At 39.9% G+C, this 19,420-nt stretch overlaps 1 protein-coding gene across 1 annotated transcript in view; it reads left to right on the plus strand.

Annotated features, from left to right (window-relative positions):
- The window catches only part of ABCA13 (ATP binding cassette subfamily A member 13), a gene marked incomplete at both ends in the record, with an annotated part of 326,203 nt that overhangs the window by 207,801 nt on the left and 98,982 nt on the right, over positions 1-19,420 (plus strand). Inside the window, 3 exon segments of the mRNA XM_080701162.1 lie at positions 10,260-10,349; positions 15,988-16,057; positions 19,125-19,243. Of these exon segments, the coding sequence (XP_080557288.1) occupies positions 10,260-10,349; positions 15,988-16,057; positions 19,125-19,243 (279 nt within the window).

Genomic DNA, 19,420 nt, shown 5'->3' on the forward strand with positions numbered 1-19,420 from the left:
AAAAAATAAGAAAGAAACCATTCTTCCTGGATTTAGAAATTCACAGAGGCATATGATTCTCAATGACTATTTCTTAACTCTGGCTTTTGATTAATTGTGTATTCTCTTAGTGTCTTTATTTTTAATAAGTATCTGTACTCTTCGAGTTTTCCTCTAACCCCTGGATCATGTTGTTTTCCTTACTGTAGTATAAGATCAGATAAGGGCACCATTTATCCACTAGAGGGAGTCCTGAGAGAGATGGAGCCAATGCATATTGTACCTCTGTGCAGCCACAGGTGGCTATAAATGCTTTCTCTCTTTTCCCCATGGGAGTGGAGAAAACTGACACTTCCTACACTCTCCCTGATCCAGAATAGATAGGCATTGGGCCCTCCAGTTATCAGAGGAAACAGAGTCCAGTGTTGCTGGGTATTTGCAGTTCTCTGAGGGTGACCCTTGCCAGTGGGTCCTGGCTGGTCCTTGCCTCTGAATGCTCTTATTCTGTCTTCATTTTGCACACATAGGCTCTCTTGTATCTGGGAACCATGCCCCCGAGCCAGCTCCGCCTGTGGTAACTCCTTAAGATCTTGAGACCCACTTGGAACCTGGTATTTACCAATGCTAGACGCTGCTTAGATTGGGAGATGTAGAAGGATAGGAGCTGGGAGAGCGGGCTCAGGTTGTGTCTTCCTAGAAGCCCCAGGGTTGTCAAGGCTGGTTTGACCCCATCTGCATCAGAATCACTGGAGGTCTTGCTAGGCAGGACCCTTTAGGACGGTGTTCAACAATATGGATTTGCTCATTCAAGCTCCCTGGTTACTCTGATGCACATCAGATTTTAAGGAATAAAGACTCGGAGAGAGAAAGTGAGCCCTTTATGAACTGTCCCAGGAATCACAATGAAGAAGTGGTTTTCGATTCCTAGTGCCTGATAAGGACACGAGTAAAGCTTTACTTTACAATATGGCTGAGGGCATAATGATGGTAACCAAAGAGGGATAGGTGACAAGCAGGAATCTGAAGTGTATGGCAGCAGAGATATTTTAAGAACAGTCTTTATTTTAAAAAAAAACTGATTTCTAGATCTAAGCAGAAAAAATAATAAAAAGTAACCCTTATACTTGGTTTAGCATTTGTTGAAAGTTAAACCACTTTATGGATCCATTTTTTCCAGGAAAATATTTTAAACTTTTATTGTTTGTTATTGGATTAATGGATCATAGGAAAATAGTCTAGAATGCTCCCCCAGAGATGACCCAGATGACATGAGCCATATTTCAGTGGAAAATATATTCCTTTTCTTGTCAAAGTATTTTCTCATTTGCTAGATACCTGCAGGCTGCTTATGCAAAGGCTGCACTGCCTCCATATGAGACGTGGCTTTGTGAACACTTTCAGCCTGTTACTTGTTCATTTCTGGGCACAGCAGTAGGGAATCATATTAGGCCAGTTGTAAACCATCTGCATATTTAAAATTTTTATCCTATTTTATACAGTGGGAAAGATGATTTTCTATAAACAAGTATTTCATTATGAGTTTAGATGCTACAGAGGCCCTTGCATTCTAAGTTTATACACAGTTAATGTTCTGAAAGCAACTTCCTCCTCAGCTCAGTAGAAATACAATTCTAACTTGGCCAATGAGTTTCAGTTTCTTTGCCATCAAATTTTATTCCTATTTGAATGGCAAGAGTTCAGGGAAGGTCATAGGAAAATAAAATGACTTGCTAGGGATGGTATATAAGGTCAATACTTTCAGTACATTGGTAATATATCACAATTTGTTGAACAAATTACTTTTGAGAACCTACCGAGATCCAAGTACTATCTGAAGAATTACACACTTTCTCTCTAGGATAGTTTTGTTCCAGTAAGGAGGTCTGGAAGAAGGCTGGCAGTAAAGCCCTGTGAAGACATGCACCAGGGCCACTGGGAAGGTTGGAAAGAGGGTGGAGACAGGGCAGGGAGCAGATCATAGGCCCGGCAGTGTTGAACTGAGGCTTCTGGGCTGGAAGTGGATTCTGGTCCCGTATCCAGAAAGCTTGATACAGTGATTCCCAGGGATCTGCACTTTGAATGCAGACCCACCCAGTCAGAAGGTGGTCCCATTGGGTGGGGCAGAGCTGGGTGCCATCTTCTGCAGCAGACCCAAAGATAGTCAGTCTGGAGGAGGTATTTAACACTATGTCAAGCACATAGATAAGAAGAAACTATGGGTAAATTCTCTCTTTAAGTTTTGATTAGTACGTACTATAAATACATGCTAATGGGGTTCAGTGTGATATTTTAACATAACTATATAGTGTGCACTAATTAAATCCAGCCTTCCCTTGTCGATGCTCCCACACTTTTGTTCATCTCTAGTAATCATGAATCTACATCCAGGTTGACTTGCTTTGGCTCCCACATATGTCTTTCTGTGCTGAGCTTATTTCATTTAAAAACTCTTCCTCCTGTTCTATCCATTTTGTTCCAAATGACAGAATGTCATTCTTTTTTATGACTGGATAATATTCCATTGTGTCTATATGCCAAGTTTCTTTATCTACTCATTTGCAATGGGTACCTAGGTAGATTCCATATCTTAGCTATTGTAAATAATGTTGCATTAAATGTGAGTATGCAAGTATTCTTTTCATATGCTATTTTATTTTCTTTGTATCTATCTCTCATCTATCTATCTATCTATCTATCTATCTATCTATCTATCTATCTAACTACCTACCTACCTACATACGCGCGCGTGTGCACACACACACACACACACACACACACACACACACACAGAAGTGGGATAGCTGGATCATATGATAAATTTTGAGCCGAGAAAATGTCAAATTGGTACATTAAAGATGTCATGGGGGGAATTATGGAAACTGGAACTCTTGAAAGTCCATCTATATGGGACCCCTCTGCAGAAGAAGGGCTTGTTCTACAGGTGATGAGTGTCATCTAATCAGTTCAGACTTCCCTGCATTTTCATGCTGGTAGCAATTCAGAAAAATATGTAAGAGTCAACTTTTTTTTTAAGTTTTCATTGCTGCACAGCAGGTATACAGAATGTTGGGTTTTATTGTGGAAAGTGGTATAGGCACATAACATAATCTGATACATTTCAATCTAGTATCTCCTCTTTCCATTTTTTCCTTCATCCTCTTCTCTCTAAGGGGTCCACTTTTTATATCCGTGAACAAAAACAACACAAAATCAATTAAAAAAATCAGTAGTTGAAGATTACTTTGAGATTTACCTATATTTCTTAAAAGAAGCCAATGTTGTAAGTTCTTTAAGTGAAAACATGTGTACACTGATGTACACTTATTAATTTACATTCCAATTATTTCCAAAGAAGATTTGAGGCCACTATTTACATCCAAGGCATGTATGATATTAATTAAGAGTTATAATATGACTCTTTTGAGGAGAAGCTCTCCCAAGAAGGTGTACTCAAAATACTTTTTAAATGAGACAGTACAAATTCTAGAGGCTAGTGAATCAATACTTTGAAACGATGCCGTAACATTTGATTACGTATTCTGTATCTTCTGTGATAAATGAGACATACTTTCAATTAGCCCAGTTCTAAGTAGTTTGAAATGTCTTTTTCTTCTTGCTTCTGTAGTTCAAGGTGTTTCTTATGGCTGATGTATAAGGTTTAATATAGTGTGTTTTCATATCTCTCCTAAAGCTATGTGGATATCTTTTTTATTTATTTATTTATTTATTTATTTATTTATTTATTTATTTATACATCAAAATAGGATACATACTTTTTTTTTTTTTTTTTTTTTTTTGGTGGTACTGGGGTTCCTGGAAGCCCTTCTACCTCCAGGCTACACTCCCAGACCTACTTTTACATTTTTGTTTGGAAACAGGGTCTCCTAAGCCAGCACGCGTGGCTGGCTTCGAACCTGCGCGATCCTCCTGTCTCTGCCTCCCAAGCGCGGGGATTACAAGCGTGCGCCACCACGCCCAGCCTAGGATACATACTTTTGTAGACATACATGCACACTTTTCCCAGTCAGCCCCCACCCAATCCCCACCCCATTCTCTCCCTATCCCTCCCTCCCATGCTTGGCTTAGTAGTTGACATCTAGTATTATGGCAATTTATCTAAAATTAAAAATGATAATCTCACATAACAGTTTCATTTGTCTGATACCAAGCTTTTGATGACTTAAAGATAACATTTCAATATTTCTTTTTGCTTTCTTTCTTACCAGAGAATATTTTTTTTCTATTTTTAGGTGAAACTATCATATATTTATATATTTATTTTTCAGAAAAAAATCTATCCTAATATGGAATATGGACTCTAGGTACCCAAAACGATCTTGAAAAAGAACAAAGCTAGAAGATATATATTTTCTGATTTCAAACCATATAAAGCTACAATAATTGAAACAGTGTAGTACTATTCTAAAGGCAGATATATAAACCGTTGGAGTTAAATAAAAGCCTAGAGCTAAATTCTTCCCTATATATTTTTTTTTAATTTTATTTTATTGGTGCACTGTATTCATACATCATAGTGGGATACAAACTTTTGTAGACATACATGCACACATCGCCCAGTCAGCCCCCACCCGATCCCCACCCCATTCTCTCCCCATCCCTCCCTCCCATGCTTGGCTTAGTGGTTGACATCTAGTATTATAGCAATTTATCCAAAATTAAAAATGATAATCTCACATAACAGTTTCATTTGTCTGATACCAAGCTTTTGATGTCTTAAAGATAACATTTCAATATTTCTTTTTGCTTTCTTTCTTACCAGAGAATATTTTTTTCTTTTTTTTAGGTGAAACTATCATATATTTATTTTTCAGGAAAAAATCTATCCTGATATGGAATATGGACTCTAAATACCCAAAACAATCTCGAAGCAAAAACAAAGCTAGAAGATGTATATTTTCTGATTTCAAACCATATAAAGCTACAATAATTGAAACAGTGTGGTACTGTTCTAAAGGCACATATATAGACCATTGGAGTTAAATACAAGCCTAGAGCTAACTTCTTCCCTATATTGTCAAGTTATTTTTGACAAGGTTTCCACGAACATTTGGTGGTGGAAATAATAATCTTTTAACTAAATATTGTTGAAAAATAATAATTACATGGAAAAGAATAAAATTGGACCCTTACCTAATCCCACATACAAGTATTAACTCAAACTAGATAAAAGACCTAAATATAAATCTTAAGACTATAAACTTTTAGGAGAAAATCTGTGTCATAAAACCTCACAACATTGAAATTGGCAGTGATTTCTTGGATATGATTTCAATGGCACAGGCAACAGAAGAATATACAAACTCCCTAAAAAAATAAAAGAAAATATTGTATATACAAAGACAATGTAAACAGGGTTAAAAGTTACTAATAGAATTGGATAAAATATTTCCAAATGCTATATCTGAAGGTATATTAATATTCCAACTAGAAATCCTAAAAATTAACAACAATAAAGGCAAACAATACAATTTAGAGATAGGTAAAAGACTAACATAAATAATGAATCTCCACAGATAACCAATCTTAGTTGTCTGTTGGATGGAAACTCTTGTTTCTCTGGTTCTGGTGAGTGTTACCTATTTCTTCTTTGTAGTTAATCTCTTTGAGTATTTTCTCTAGCGCTGGTTTTGAAGACATAAATTCCTTCAGTTTCTGTTTGTCATGGAAGCTTCTTATTTCTCCATCTAATTTGATAGAAAGTTTTGCTGGATAGGAAATTTTTGGCTGGAAGTTGTTTTCTTTCAGAGTTTGGAATATGTTACTCCAAGCCCTTCTGGCTCTCATGACTTGGTTTGGGAAGTCTGGAGTGATTCTAATTGGTTTGCCTCTGAATGTCAGTTGGCCCTTTGTTTTTGTTGCCTTTAAGATTCTCTGCTTGGCTTCCACATTGGTCATTTTGACAATTATATGGCGTGGGGATCCTCTTCTCGGATCCTGTCTAAAGGGAGTTCTATAAGTTTCCTGGATCTGTGTATCAACCTCTTGCTCTATATTTGGAAAATTTTCTGCTATTACTTCCTTGAAGAGATTGTTGATCCCTTTGGTATCACTTTCTTTTCCCTCCTCTATTCCAATTATTCTTAGGTTAGCTCTCTTAAGATGGGCCCATATTTCTTCAATGTCAGATTCCTGCTGTTGGATATCTTTTTCTAGATTAGAAACTATGCCTTCATTTTTGGATTGCTCATCTTCTAAGAGCGAGATTCTGTTCTCCATGTGGTCTAATCGGTTGTTTGTGCTTTGAATTGAGGCCTTTACTTCATTAATTGCATCCTTTATCTCTTTTTGGCTCTCTCTGAGTTCTTTTCGAAGCACCTCTATTATTTCTACAGTTATTTTCCTGATTTGATCTTCTAGAAATCTCTGATTTTCTGTTTTATCAGGTTCTGATGTTGTGGGGTTGTGCACATTCATTACTTCAGTGTTATTCCTCTTTCCCATGATTTCGGAGGTTTGTGCCTTCTCTGGGTTCTTCCCTTGGGTCACTATGGCTTCACTTAAGGTGCTCTGGATCTCGAGTCTGTATTATCTCAGACCCTACTACTCCTTTACTGGGTTGTATCACAGAGTCTCCGACCCAGGGAGTCGATAGAGGCTGCTTTAAACTATGGGGGGTGCCAGGTTGCACGCTCTCCTATGGTGTGATATCTCTGCCACCACCACTCCCTCACTGGGTCAAGTCCCAGGAGGCACAATACTGGGATTTCTCCTCTGTGGCCCGCAATTTGACTCACTGTTCTTGAGTACGTAGATGTAGCTGTACTGGACTCGGTGAATTCACTGCTGCTGCCGCCGCCGGTGGCAATATGGCGCCTCTGCCACGCCCTCGGCCATGAGGCTGGCGTATTTTTTCTTCTCTGGTTTTGATTTCCACTCTGAATCCCTGCAGCGTGTGCTGAGCTCAGCCACTGGGAGCTTTAAATGCTGTCTGCGCCGAAAGATCCCGCCTGGCTGTTCCGCATCGGCTCACCTCGGCTTGCTGTAGCCATCCGCTGAGTTCGCCGCTGCTGCCAGCAGTATGGCGCTTCTGCCGCGTCCTCGGGCGTGTGTGTCTCCTCCGTGGCCCTGAGCTCTGTTCTCAGTCCACTTTCTCTCTGGAGCCTGGTGGTTTTTTTGTTTTTCTGGTGATGGTGTTTTCTGGCTATGAAAGGCGCTCTTTTTGTGGTAATGGAGATTGGTTGTTAGCGGGACTCTTAAGCCCCGCTTTTCTCGGTCGCCATCTTCCCGGAAGTCCAATTCTTCCCTATATTGTCAAGTTATTTTTGACAAGGTTTCCATGAACATTTGGTGGTGGAAATAATAATCTTTTAACTAAATATTGTTAAAAAATAATAATTACATGGAAAAGAATAAAATTGGACCCTTACCTAATCCCATATACAAATATTAACTCAAAATAGATAATAGACCTAAATATAAATCTTAAGACTATAAACTTTTAGGAGAAAATCTGGGTCATTAAACCTCACAACATTGAAATTGGCAGTGATTTCTTGGTTATGATTTCAATGGCACAGGCAACAGATGAGTATACAAACTCCCTAAAAAATAAAAAAAAAATTGTATATCCAAAGACAATGTAAACAGAGTTAACAGTTACTAATAGAATGGGATAAAATATTTCCAAATGCTATATCTGAAGGTATATTAATATTCCAACTAGAAATCCTAGAAATTAACAACAATAAAGGCAAACAATACCCTTTAGAGATAGGTAAAAGACTAACATAAATAATGAATCTCCACAGATAACCAATCTTAGTTGTCTGTTGGATGGAAAATCATGTTTCTCTAGTTCTGGAGTGTGTTACCTATTTCTTCTTTGTAGTTAATCACTTGAGTATTTTCTCTAGTGCTGGTTTTGAAGACATAAATTCCTTCAGTTTCTGTTTGTCATGGAAGCTTCTTATTTCTCCATCTAATTTGATAGAAAGTTTTGCTGGGTAGGAAATTTTTGGCTGGAAGTTGTTTTCTTTCAGAGTTTGGAATATGTTACTCCAAGCCCTTCTGGCTCTCATGACTTGGTTTGGGAAGTCTGGAGTGATTCTAATTGGTTTGCCTCTGAATGTCACTTGGCCCTTTGCTTTTGTTGCCTTTAAGATTCTCTGCTTGGCTTCCACATTGGTCATTTTGACAATTATGTGGCGTGGGGATCCTCTTCTCCGATCCTGTCTAAAGGGAGTTCTATAAGTTTCCTGGACCTGTGTATTGACCTCTTGCTCTATGTCTGGAAAATTTTCTGCTATTACTTCCTTGAAGAGATTGTTGATCCCTTTGGTTTCACTTTCTTTTCCCTCCTCTATTCCAATTATTCTTAGGTTAGCTCTCTTAAAATGGGCCCATATTTCTTCAATATCAGATTCCTGCTGTCGGATATTTTTTTCTAGATTAGAAACTATGCGTTCATTTTTGGATTGCTCATCTTCTAAGAGCGAGATTCTGTTCTCCATGTGTTCTAATCGGTTGTTTGTGCTTTGAATTGAGGCCTTTACTTCATTAATTGCATCCTTTATCTCTTTTTGGCTCTCTCTGAGTTCTTTTCAAAGCACCTCTATTATTTCTACAGTTATTTTCCTGATTTCATCTTCTAGAAATCTCTGATTTTCAGTTTTATCGGGTTCTGATTTTGTGGGGTTGTGGGCATTTATTGCTCCAGTATTATTCCTCTTTCCCATGATTTCGGATGTTCGTGCCTTCTCTGGGTTCTTCCCTTGGGTCACTATGACTTCACTTAAGGTGTTCTGGATCTCGAGTCAGTAGTATCTCAGACCCCACTACTCCTTTACTCGGTTGTATCACAGACTCTCTGACCCAGAGAGTCGATAGAGGCTGCTTTAGACTGTGGGTGGTGCCAGGTTGCACGTTCTCCTATGGTGTGATATCTCTGCCACCGCCCCTCCCCCACTGGGTCAAGTCCCAGGGAGTACAGTACTGGGATTTCTCCTCTGTGGTCCGCAATTTGACTCACTGTTCTTGAGTACGCAGATGTAGCTGTACTGGCCTCGCTGAATTCGGTGCCGCTGCCGCCGGTGGCAATATGGCGCCGCTGCTACGCCCTCAGCTGTGGGGCTGGTGTTTTTTTTCTTGGTTTTGATTTCCACTCTGAATCCCTGCAGCGTGTGCTGAGCTCAGCCACTGGGAGCTTTAGATGCTCTCTGTGCGGAGAAATCCCGCCTGGCTGTTCCGCAGTGGCTCACCTCGGCTTGCTGTAGCCGTCCCTTGAATTTACAGGTGCCGCCGGCAGTATGGTGCTGCTGCCGCGTCTGCCGCATCCTCGGGCGTGAGGCCGGTTATCTCCTCTGTGGCTCTGTTCTCAGTCTGCTTTCTCTCTGGAGCCTGGTGATTTTTTGTTTCACTAGTGATGGTGTTTTCTGGCTATGAAAGGCGCTGATTTTGTGGTAATGGAGATTGGTTGTTAGCGGGGCTCTTAAGCCCCGCTTTTCTCGGTCGCCATCTTCCCGGAAGTCTCCTATGTGGATATCTTGTTGCTGATTGTCTCTACAGGGAAGAAATTAAGTGTTTTAGTGTGTGAACTTTTTTTTTTTTAAGATTTAAAGAAGTTTATTAGAAAGATAGAAATACAGAAAATAGGAATACAGCTCCATACCAGACTGGCATGGAGGGGTGACTCAAAATTAATACACCCTATGCTTGAACCCTTAATAAACTTCTGAGACATATGCCAGCAAAATAAATACCATAGCTCAAAGAATACTTAAAGCACACGTAGGATTCTGGGCTGAAGACTTGTAAGAAAGCAGTTCAGTAAAGTTCATAGATAGAACCCAAAAGGTGTATATATAAAAAGTTGCTTTGTTGCAGAGCTATGTAATGGGATAAATATTCAGCCCATATCAAAACTACAACATAAAAAGAATAGGTTTATGGATTTAAAATATTAACATAATATTTAACATCATGCAGCCTTTATGATTTGTTTTTAAATCCATGCAAATGTGTGAAAAATGTTTTTGTAATGAAATTAAGAAGAAAAGATGAGAACAATTACACACTGTGAATGTGCGTTTAGAGAAATGCATATCTGTGGTGGGGAAACTATGCTCTGAAGCTGTTTCTTAGTTTGTCTTGCTTGTTGGGCTTTACCATAAGGCCAGTAGAAAGTTAGTTTTCTCAGAGCAACTGGGAACCATTTGCTTAGCTCAGCTCAGGCAGGGCACAGGCTGAGGGTTGAATCTGTCTTTCCTGTCTGTTGGGAGTTTCTCACCACCCACTCTGCCTCCCTTGTCTTACACAAACAGCAGGAGAAGCGACAGCATGGACCTCACCCGGGTGCTCTTGCGGAAGTTTGGAGATCCGGATCCTCCCTGTGCTGATGTCAACCCAGATCTGTGAGTACCACACGCCCTCTGCAGAAGTGAGATGCCAACCAGAAATTTGGCGAGATGACAAATTTCCCTCCAAGCCCGGTTATACCATGTTGGAAATTTACATGATGTGAAATGAACATTAACCCAGCGAGCAGGATATTACTCAACAGGCCTCATCGTATAAAATGATTTGAAATAAAACATGTAGTTATTTTTTTTCTACCCTTCATGTACACACGCTTTGTGTTATGTAAATAACAATAATAATAACGACAGCATTCAGTTGGTTTGCTAAAACCAAAAGCTAAAAGGAATGTGAAGTACCAACAGAGTGTGAACTATATTTTAACTACTCTTTACTCTTAGAGAAATCTGTACTTAAGATTAATTACTAGTTCCTTTTTAAACAAGAGACTTAGAAGGTCTGTACATAGAGTACACATTACATGAGAACCTGTGGAATTTAGATGTCTTTCTGTGCCTGCATTATTTCACTTCCTGTAAAATCCTCCAGTTTTATCCATGTTGCTGGAAATGACAAGGTTTTTTTTTTCTTTAAAATTGAATTACATTCCACTGTCCGTACACACTCCACATTTTCTTTATTCATTCATCCATTGATGGAAACCTAGGGTAAAGGTAGCAGATGATTCCATATCATAGAAGGGAGAGCAGAGCAGTGGTACCAGGGCCTGCAGAGAGGATGGTAAATGTGTTTAGGGGTGCACTAAGGCAGGAGGAATAGCTTTGAATGTTATGATTGATGGCAGTTGACTATTTCAGAATAAATTAGTAGAGAGTATTTTTGCAGTTCCCAATACAAAGATAGGCAAACTGTTTCAAATGATCGGTTTACTAATTATCCTGAGCAGGCATATGCATTCAAGTATTAAAATGTTGCACTATATCGCACTGTGTATATTACATCATATATGCGTGCAGTCATCATGCACCAGTTAAAACATTTAAAAGCACTAAAAATGAAAAAGCTTAGGATATCAAGGTGCGGTAAGTAACTTGGAAGATAATTTTTCTGGGATTTCAAAATGATACTATAGAGATGACCTTTCCACAATAGTCTCTTGGTATAGCTTGTTCAACTATCATTTATTGAGTATCTAGCATGAATAAAGTGCTGACATCGGGACCAAGATGGATAAAAATATGGCCCTGGACTCAAGGAATTTACAATTCTCTGAAGAACAAATAAAGCAAGTGACAAAGACCGTAGTGGTGTACTGAATGCCAGACGTGTATTTTTTAAGTAGTAAATATACACACCCAGACAAGAACGCTGTATTGAAAATATGTCTTCTAATTTGTGATGACACATTTTCCCCATTAGTCACATTGGTAATTAGTTTGGGACTGAATAGCTATTAATGGTCTCAGTATGGAAGAATTAATAGAAAATTAATTATGTCATTTCTCTTGAAAAAACAAAGTAACTGCAGCATTAGTCGTGATGTTTTTATTTCCCTCCTCACTAATGAAACTTGCAGGATATAAAATACACCTGTCTTTGAGGAACTGAGAACCCAGGGCGTAGTGACCCATCCTGCCCTCAGGCTGAATAAAAAAGGGACCAGTTAACAGAAAAAGAAAAAAAAAAAAAGACATTTCTTTCATCTAGTCTCTCCAAAAGGGAAAATAGAAAGAGGGAATCCATGCTTCAAGGACAGCATATTATATTCAAAATTCTGTTTTGACATCTATTTAGCTTACAGTGAATTCACACAATTGCAGCGCCTAAACTCACCTCCCCGTGCTCCCCAGCACTGGCTTCCTTGGCCGCCATCCCCCAAGGTGTAGCAGTGGCCTTCCCTTCTATCTCCACTTCTCTTTCTTTGGGAAGTCCACATCGTCTGGTCTCTAGTTCCAGTCATGTTGCCGAAAATGATAGGATGTCATTCTTCATGGCTCAATTATATAGTATTGTATATACACATCCCGCACTTTCTGTTTTTTTTTTTTTTCATAATTTCTACCCATTTTCAGGTCAGTTTAACAGAAGCCCGGGCCTGTGGGCTATTGCAGGCAAATATGCTATGAATACTTGCATTAATATCCATGCCCCTGTTACAAACGGGGCTTGATTTACGAGGGTTCCAAATCAAAGAAACAAGGTTTTCTTCAGTAAATTTTCCTGTCTGCATCAGCGTACAATATTATGGAATCCCATGATATCTTCAGTTTTACCTCCTGGCACACTTTTGCAAGGACTCCTCAGAAAAATATTTTGAAACCACAGATGGCATTTCTGCTTGTGGATGGTTTTCCCTTGATACTCAACACTGAATGAACATCACAGATGGAGGTGACTGAATAGACTTGCACCTCTCACAGGAGCACGGAGGAACATCAGCGCACCCGAATGTGGTGTCAATCTGACCCAAAGTGACTCTTACTCATAATATAGAATAGCGCATAATTTCTTATTTTTTTTGTGGTACTGGGGTTTGAGGTCAGGGACATTCTATCTCTGAGCTACATCCCCAGCTCTTCTTACTTTTTGTTTTAAACAGGGTCTTACTAAGTTGCTGATGGCCTGGCTAAGTTGTTGAGGCTGGCTTCAAATCTGTGATCCTCCTGCCTCAGCCTCCCAAGAACTGGGATTGCAGATGTGGTACCTCCACGCACTGCTCAGTGCATAATTTAAGTGTTTAAATGTTCTAAGATTGCCAATCTTAAGAAGCATTCTGGAATATCTACATAATTTCATTTTAAAAAGCTCATACCAGGTGACACTCTGGTGACAAATGCCCCTGCTGTTTCTGAAGCAAACGGTTGCTTTCCCCCATCTATTCTCATTAGTGTTTTAGAATAAAAATGGTAGTTTTAGCACATCTTACATAATTTTTTCGGGTACTGGGGATGGAACCCAGGGCCATTCTACCTCTGAGCTATACCCTCAGCCCTATTTTTTATTCTTTATTTTGAAACAGGGTCTCACTGAGTTGCAAAGGGCTTCGCTGAGTAGCTGAGGCTGGTTGTAAACCTGGGTTCTCCTGTCTCAGTCTCCCGAATGCTGGGATTACAAGCGTGCGCCACCACACCTGGCTCCACATCTTATAACATTTCTATCCAACTTAAAAAGCCCAACCGGGAGGAGTGTAAGGTTTGTGTCCATATATTTCAGAGCACCACGACCTTGATTGGATTTCAGCTATGTGGTGCATCTTCTCAGTGGTCTATATTTCTGACTCTCAGAACACCCTAGAAGAATGGTTGGCCTGGTGAGCTATCAGGATCCTGATAGGTCTTCTCAAAGAGACCCATAGAGATGGATGTGGGGATCAAGGGTCACAGGAGCAGAGTGCACATATCAGGCACCGAGGTACAGGAGTTCAGATCACACATCAGGTCCTCCATGCAAATCTCCCCTCCACCAATTACTAGCCATGTGGCCTGGACCACTTCCTGAGCCTCTTTCTGTCTCTGTTGGTATAGATGTGCTCCTAGTTCTCTAGAAAGAAAGGACAACACTCACCTCAAACAACAGGAGTTACCCCTGCCAACGGGTCCATTCCCCTCCAATTTCAGGTCTCAAGCAGGACTCTCAAGAGAGGATGTCCTTGTAGCACTGCTTAGCTCTCTTAAAACACACACTAGACTATTAAAAGTCCCAGGCAGCTCTGCATTAGAAAAGCCTAATTAATCCAGCATTTTTAGATGCTAGAGACAAATGACCACCTTCAACATGCATTTATTCTAGAACAACATCACTGTGGGAGTGTGTCCTATGGAATGTCTTAGGGAAAGGCTTTGTTGAGTCAAAGCACATGTTTAGAGACCTAAACTCTAGGAGGAAATTTATGTAGAAACAGCTAATTTCTAACATGTTCTCCCTTCTGCTTGTCCCTCTTATAAATGCTCACACAGCTCCATAGCCAACCTTTGTTTGAACACAAACATTGTTGGAGGCTGAGAGACGCTCCAGAAACTAAAATCTGTGACATTCTCTCATGGATCATTATGCAAACTTTCATGGCAACATATTTGCAGTCTATCCAGGGAAGCTAGGAGGAGAATAATGAAGGGTTTGGAAGAGAAAAAGAGGACTGTTTAAAACAGTTCATTAAATTATGCACATTTAGTGTATTAGCCTGTTTTCTGTTACTGTAACAAAATGCTGGAGGCTGAGGACTTCATAAGAAAAGTGGCTTGTTTGTCTCGCCGTTCCAGAGGTTCAGGAACACAGGGCTGGCATCCACTTGCCTCTGGTGAGCACCTCATGGCCAGTGGCCTAGTAACGGCAGGAAAGGATATAAGTGAGATCACTTGGCAACACAGGAAGCAAGAGAGAGCTTCAGGGGCCGGGTGTCTTTTAATATAACAGTCTCCTTTCTCAGGAACTCACCTGAGGCTCAGGGGAACGACAGCAATCCACTCCAAGGGTTACGCTCCAATGATCTAATTATACCTACCAGGCACCAGTTCTTTCCTATACCTTCCCCCTCCTCCCAACACCGACGCACTGGAGACCAAGTGTCCAGCTCAGACGATGTCCAAACCATATGTGGAACAAACCCCATCCAGTCCACAGCCCTTGCCACCCGTCATCGAGGTCAGCACAGATAGCAAAAGGATCTGCTGGATTTAAGAGACAGAAACAGTCAGTTTTAACAGAAGTAATAATCAGATACAGCAGTCTGATTAAACACGTAACTCCTCAGGTCCTATTTCCATGTTAACTTTTAAGTCTTTTACTGAAGTCCCCAGAAGCTAATCAGTCAAGAAGGTAGCACTGAGGAGGTCTCCGTTTTTGATATTTCAAAAATCACATGGAAATTTTCCTTTACTTAGGCAGTAGGATGACAAGTTTCCTTTCATCGAACTGAACTCTTCCCAAGTTCATGTTTTTATACTGACTCTCTTATATTGAAGCTACACACTTGTTTTAGAAGAAAACCTAAACTTGGGCCTCAGAAGCGCGATACTTCCGTTGTGACCTTGGCCTGGCTGCTAAACTTTTCAGAACTCCATTTCACCCTCCACAAAGTAGGGCCAGAAAGGTTAAAAATATTTTGCCAGTGTCCATAACTCAATAAATTCTTCCCCAGTCTTTGAGTAATTAAAGATAAGCTATTACTAAAGTAAATCTTGATTTATAAATGCTAAAGAAAAAAATCTGAAAGTCTGGCGCCCCCAGAGATAAAAAGCCACCGAAACACTCTGGAACACAAAAGCCTTTGAACCACCGCCACATGTTTTTGTAACTGCTTCCTCTGCACTGCCTTTCTTCAAAAAGATAATATAATAATTGCTCTTCTGTTAATGCTGACGTTCCTGTGTCCTGCCACAGAAAGGAATGATCACTTGGCTGTGTTTCTGAATTGCCTTTTGGCACCTGGTTGGGAGACTGGGGGCCCCTGGGTGCACCGCGTCCCAGAGCTGCCGTGATGTGCTGGCAGTGCGTTCAGTGCAGCACACCGAGTGAGTGGCGTGCCATGTAATGGGAATGCTGGCACTGTAATAAAGCACCAGCCTCTGATCGGCAGCTCACACTGTGAAAACAAATGCCAGATGCTGCCTTCGCAGCAGTGGGCGGCGATCATCTTGTGAACTGTGTTCTACAGGGATGGGGACTCTCCTGTACGGAAATAAGGTAGCTCTCTCTAGTCCAAAACATCTTCCCAATTCTCTCTTTGTCCTGTAGGAAGAATTCCTCGTGCTGGCGCAGGGATGCCTTCTCTCGCACAGGATTCCAGGATTCCTGTGGTTGCCTGGTAGGTTTTTGCATAATTTTTTTTAATATCTTTTAAAACAAAAACATCATGTGCATAAAAAAGTGAGTTTACTCCATCTGTAAAATCTTCACTTTGAGCCTGGTGTGGAGGCACGTGCACATGTGTAATCCCGGTACTTAGGAGGCTGAGACAGGAGGATCGCAGGTTCAAGGACAGCCCGAGCAAATAGTAAGACTCATCAACCAAGCAAGACCTTGTTTCAAAGTAAAATAAAATAGGGCCGGGGGTGTAGAATGCCCCTGGGTTCAATCCCCAATACTACAAAACAAAACAAAATAGAATAAAAATATAAATAAATAAATAAATAATCTTCATTTTGTTAACCAAGTTCCTATGACTTTCTGGTTTCTGGGAAAAGTTTTATCACATAAAGTGAACCTTAGACGGCACCGCACATCGACTCATCCACATCTTTCCAGTTTATTCCTGTTGCTCTTAATCATTAGCCCCTGCAACCGGCATTCATGAAACTAATAAAGCTACTGGATCTTCTTTAATTAATGATGAAAAGCTAGAATTGCTCTTTGGGGGAAAATTCTCAAAGTTTCAAAGCACTATTACCTGGAGGCTCATATCATCATTATTATTATTTTTAATCTGAGTTCTGAAAGCTAGATATTAAAAACTAAGATTCCATTTAGCATTTCTCATATGGCAGATTCACACACAAACAAATGGAAATAGATGCTTCACCACTAAAATGGAGGCCACAGTTATCAATTCTGTGCAGGGGAAACATTGAAATTGATTTAGAAAATGGATTGGAACTCACCTCAAAGGAAATCTCAAAAGCAAAATAATAATAAGCATAGACCTGTTGTCTACGATCAACGACAAGCAAATGCAGCAGTCTTAATTTACCAAGAAAGGAAAAACCTTAAATTGAGATCCTCAATAAATAATCAATATAAATCAATATATATCAATATATATACAAGTCATGGTCACATGGAGAGCCTGTTTATAGGCCTCTATATTTAGTGACCCATGGGTGTAGTCCACTTAATAGTTGAATGGCCTTGGAAAATTTACTTGTGAAAAACTTGGTCTTCTTTCTGTTAGATGCAAAATAGGAATGAGAGAATGAGAGAGAGAGAGAGAGAGAGAGAGAGAGAGAGAGAGAGAGAGAGAGAGAGAGAGAGAGAGCGCTCAATAATGCGGCACTGTCATGGGCTCGCCAGGTGTCTGGTCTGAGAGGACCGCTGGATTCCACATTTGCCTTTGGTCAAAAAACTCAGTGTGTGTAATTAATGCTCCTTTGCAGGGGCCAGCTCTCTTGTGTGCAAGTTTCCTTTTCTTTTTTGACATGATTATTTTTTCTTTGTCTTGTTTCTTTCACTTACCTCTGATGTTTTACCTAGTGTTCTTAGAGTCTAGCCTTGATTTAATCAACCTGTATACTAGTGGCTAGTGTCTACATGCTACTCCATGTCTACTGGGATTAAACTGGGTGTTAGTGGTTAAAGGGCAAGTGAATGCCTATCAGAATGGTTTCAGTGCTCCTAAGTTCAGTCCAACTTACAGGACTTTAAGATTTCAATAATATGCCTGCAAGAGCAAAGTTTTCACCTGAAAATGTTCTGTAACCAAATAAGTTTCAGAGGTTCTGGCTTGACACTCAGGGGGCATCAGTATTCAGCTTACTACAGGGTATATTTGGGGAGAACAAAACAGATAAAAACTAGGAAAAGAGACAGCATATTTTCCAGTGCACTTGAATACTTGATAAGAGTTTGCATTTTTAGCAAGGGACTCATCAAAGTAAAGATAGTATTTTAGCAAGCTGTATCTTGATGCAATTGTAAAGTTGGTACAAGAGAGAAATCCTAGAGGCAGGTAAACATTGAAAGGTGGTCATTAATATGTGAGTAAGATGTAAGATGATTGAGTCTGGCTGGATTATATATCCATCTATCATTTTAATTGACAAATAGAAATTGTGTGTTCATGGTGCACAACCCAATGTTCTAATACACTACACAATGTGGAATGGCAAAGCCAACCTATTCCCGAAGCAGTGTGTATGTTAAATAGCCTGACTTAGTCATTCCACAGGTCCTTTTTCTGTTTTTTGGTGAGAATAATTCACTCTCTAGCACTTTACAAGTAAGCAATGCATTGCTTCCAACTAAAATTATCACCATCTTGACATTAGATCCGATGTTTTGTGCACTGTTACTCTCTTTTTGTCTAAGTTCAATGTTTTTAGAATCCACACATAAGTGATAATTTGGCTGGATTATGATTTACAATAATAATGATTATTATTTTCAGTGTCTTCCCCCAAAACCTTCTTATCAAAGAACCCCAGAGTAGGGTGTTCATTGTGTACAACCTTTCTCACTTTTCCAGAGTTCTTTCATGACTATCTTACCCAACAGTGAATCCAGGTGTAGGTTAGGCTGTTTTTATTTTTCATTTTGCAAATGAAAAATAAAAACTATCAAAGCTGGCGGGCAAAATTCAGAGACAGAGTATCATTATTTCCAATATATTATCTCCTCCTACATTGTTCTGACCACAGTGGAAAAAAAGGCTATTGTCTGGACTCTTCTGTGGCAGGGCTTGCCAGGGTGACCACTGCTCCTTGTGAAGTGGGCACTTCGTGAGGGTGCTAGCTCTCTCGTGAGTGACCTGGAATTGCTGTTTGAGTTTTGCTGTAGACAGTCATGAAAGAAGCCCACGCCTCTGAGCTCTGTTTATCTTCTTCCACCAGTTTGATGAACTTTCAGGTTCACTCAACGAAATCATAAGATCACTCAACGAAAACTTATTTCCCTTCCCTTTTTAGTATTTGCAAATCTGCTCACACTTGCATACAGAAAAAGATTTGAAGTTTTCAGATATAATTGATTATATGGGTCACCGTGGATTTCTGGCACAATTCTCACACTTAGAAGACTCTTGAAGAGAATTTAGAAATCAGAATGTATAACAGGCTGAAGATAACTTATTAAAAATCAAAAGCTCTGAACAGCTATGTTTCATTTAGTGCAATGTTAATACAATGAAAACTTTCTGTTTTATCCTTTGAAAACAATTACAGAAGTGTCCAAATAGAAGTGCCGGGGCTCCCACCCTGACCAACCACCTGGGGCATACCCTGCTCAACCTCTCAGGCTACAATGTGGAGGAATACTTGCTGGTGCCATCTGAAAAACCAAGGTGTGTTGAAGAGTGTTGCTGGGTATTTTATGTCATTTTTGAGCTGCAATCATCCCTTAGTAGATATGGGGGATTGGTTCTGTTTCCTCAAGAATACCAAAATGCAGACACTTGAGTTTCTTATACAAAATGGTGTAATATTTGCAGATTACCTGCACACATCTTCTTGCATACTTC

The sequence above is a fragment of the Muscardinus avellanarius genome (genome assembly GCF_963383645.1).
Source record: "Muscardinus avellanarius genome assembly, chromosome: 9".
Lineage (NCBI taxonomy): Eukaryota > Metazoa > Chordata > Mammalia > Rodentia > Gliridae > Muscardinus > Muscardinus avellanarius.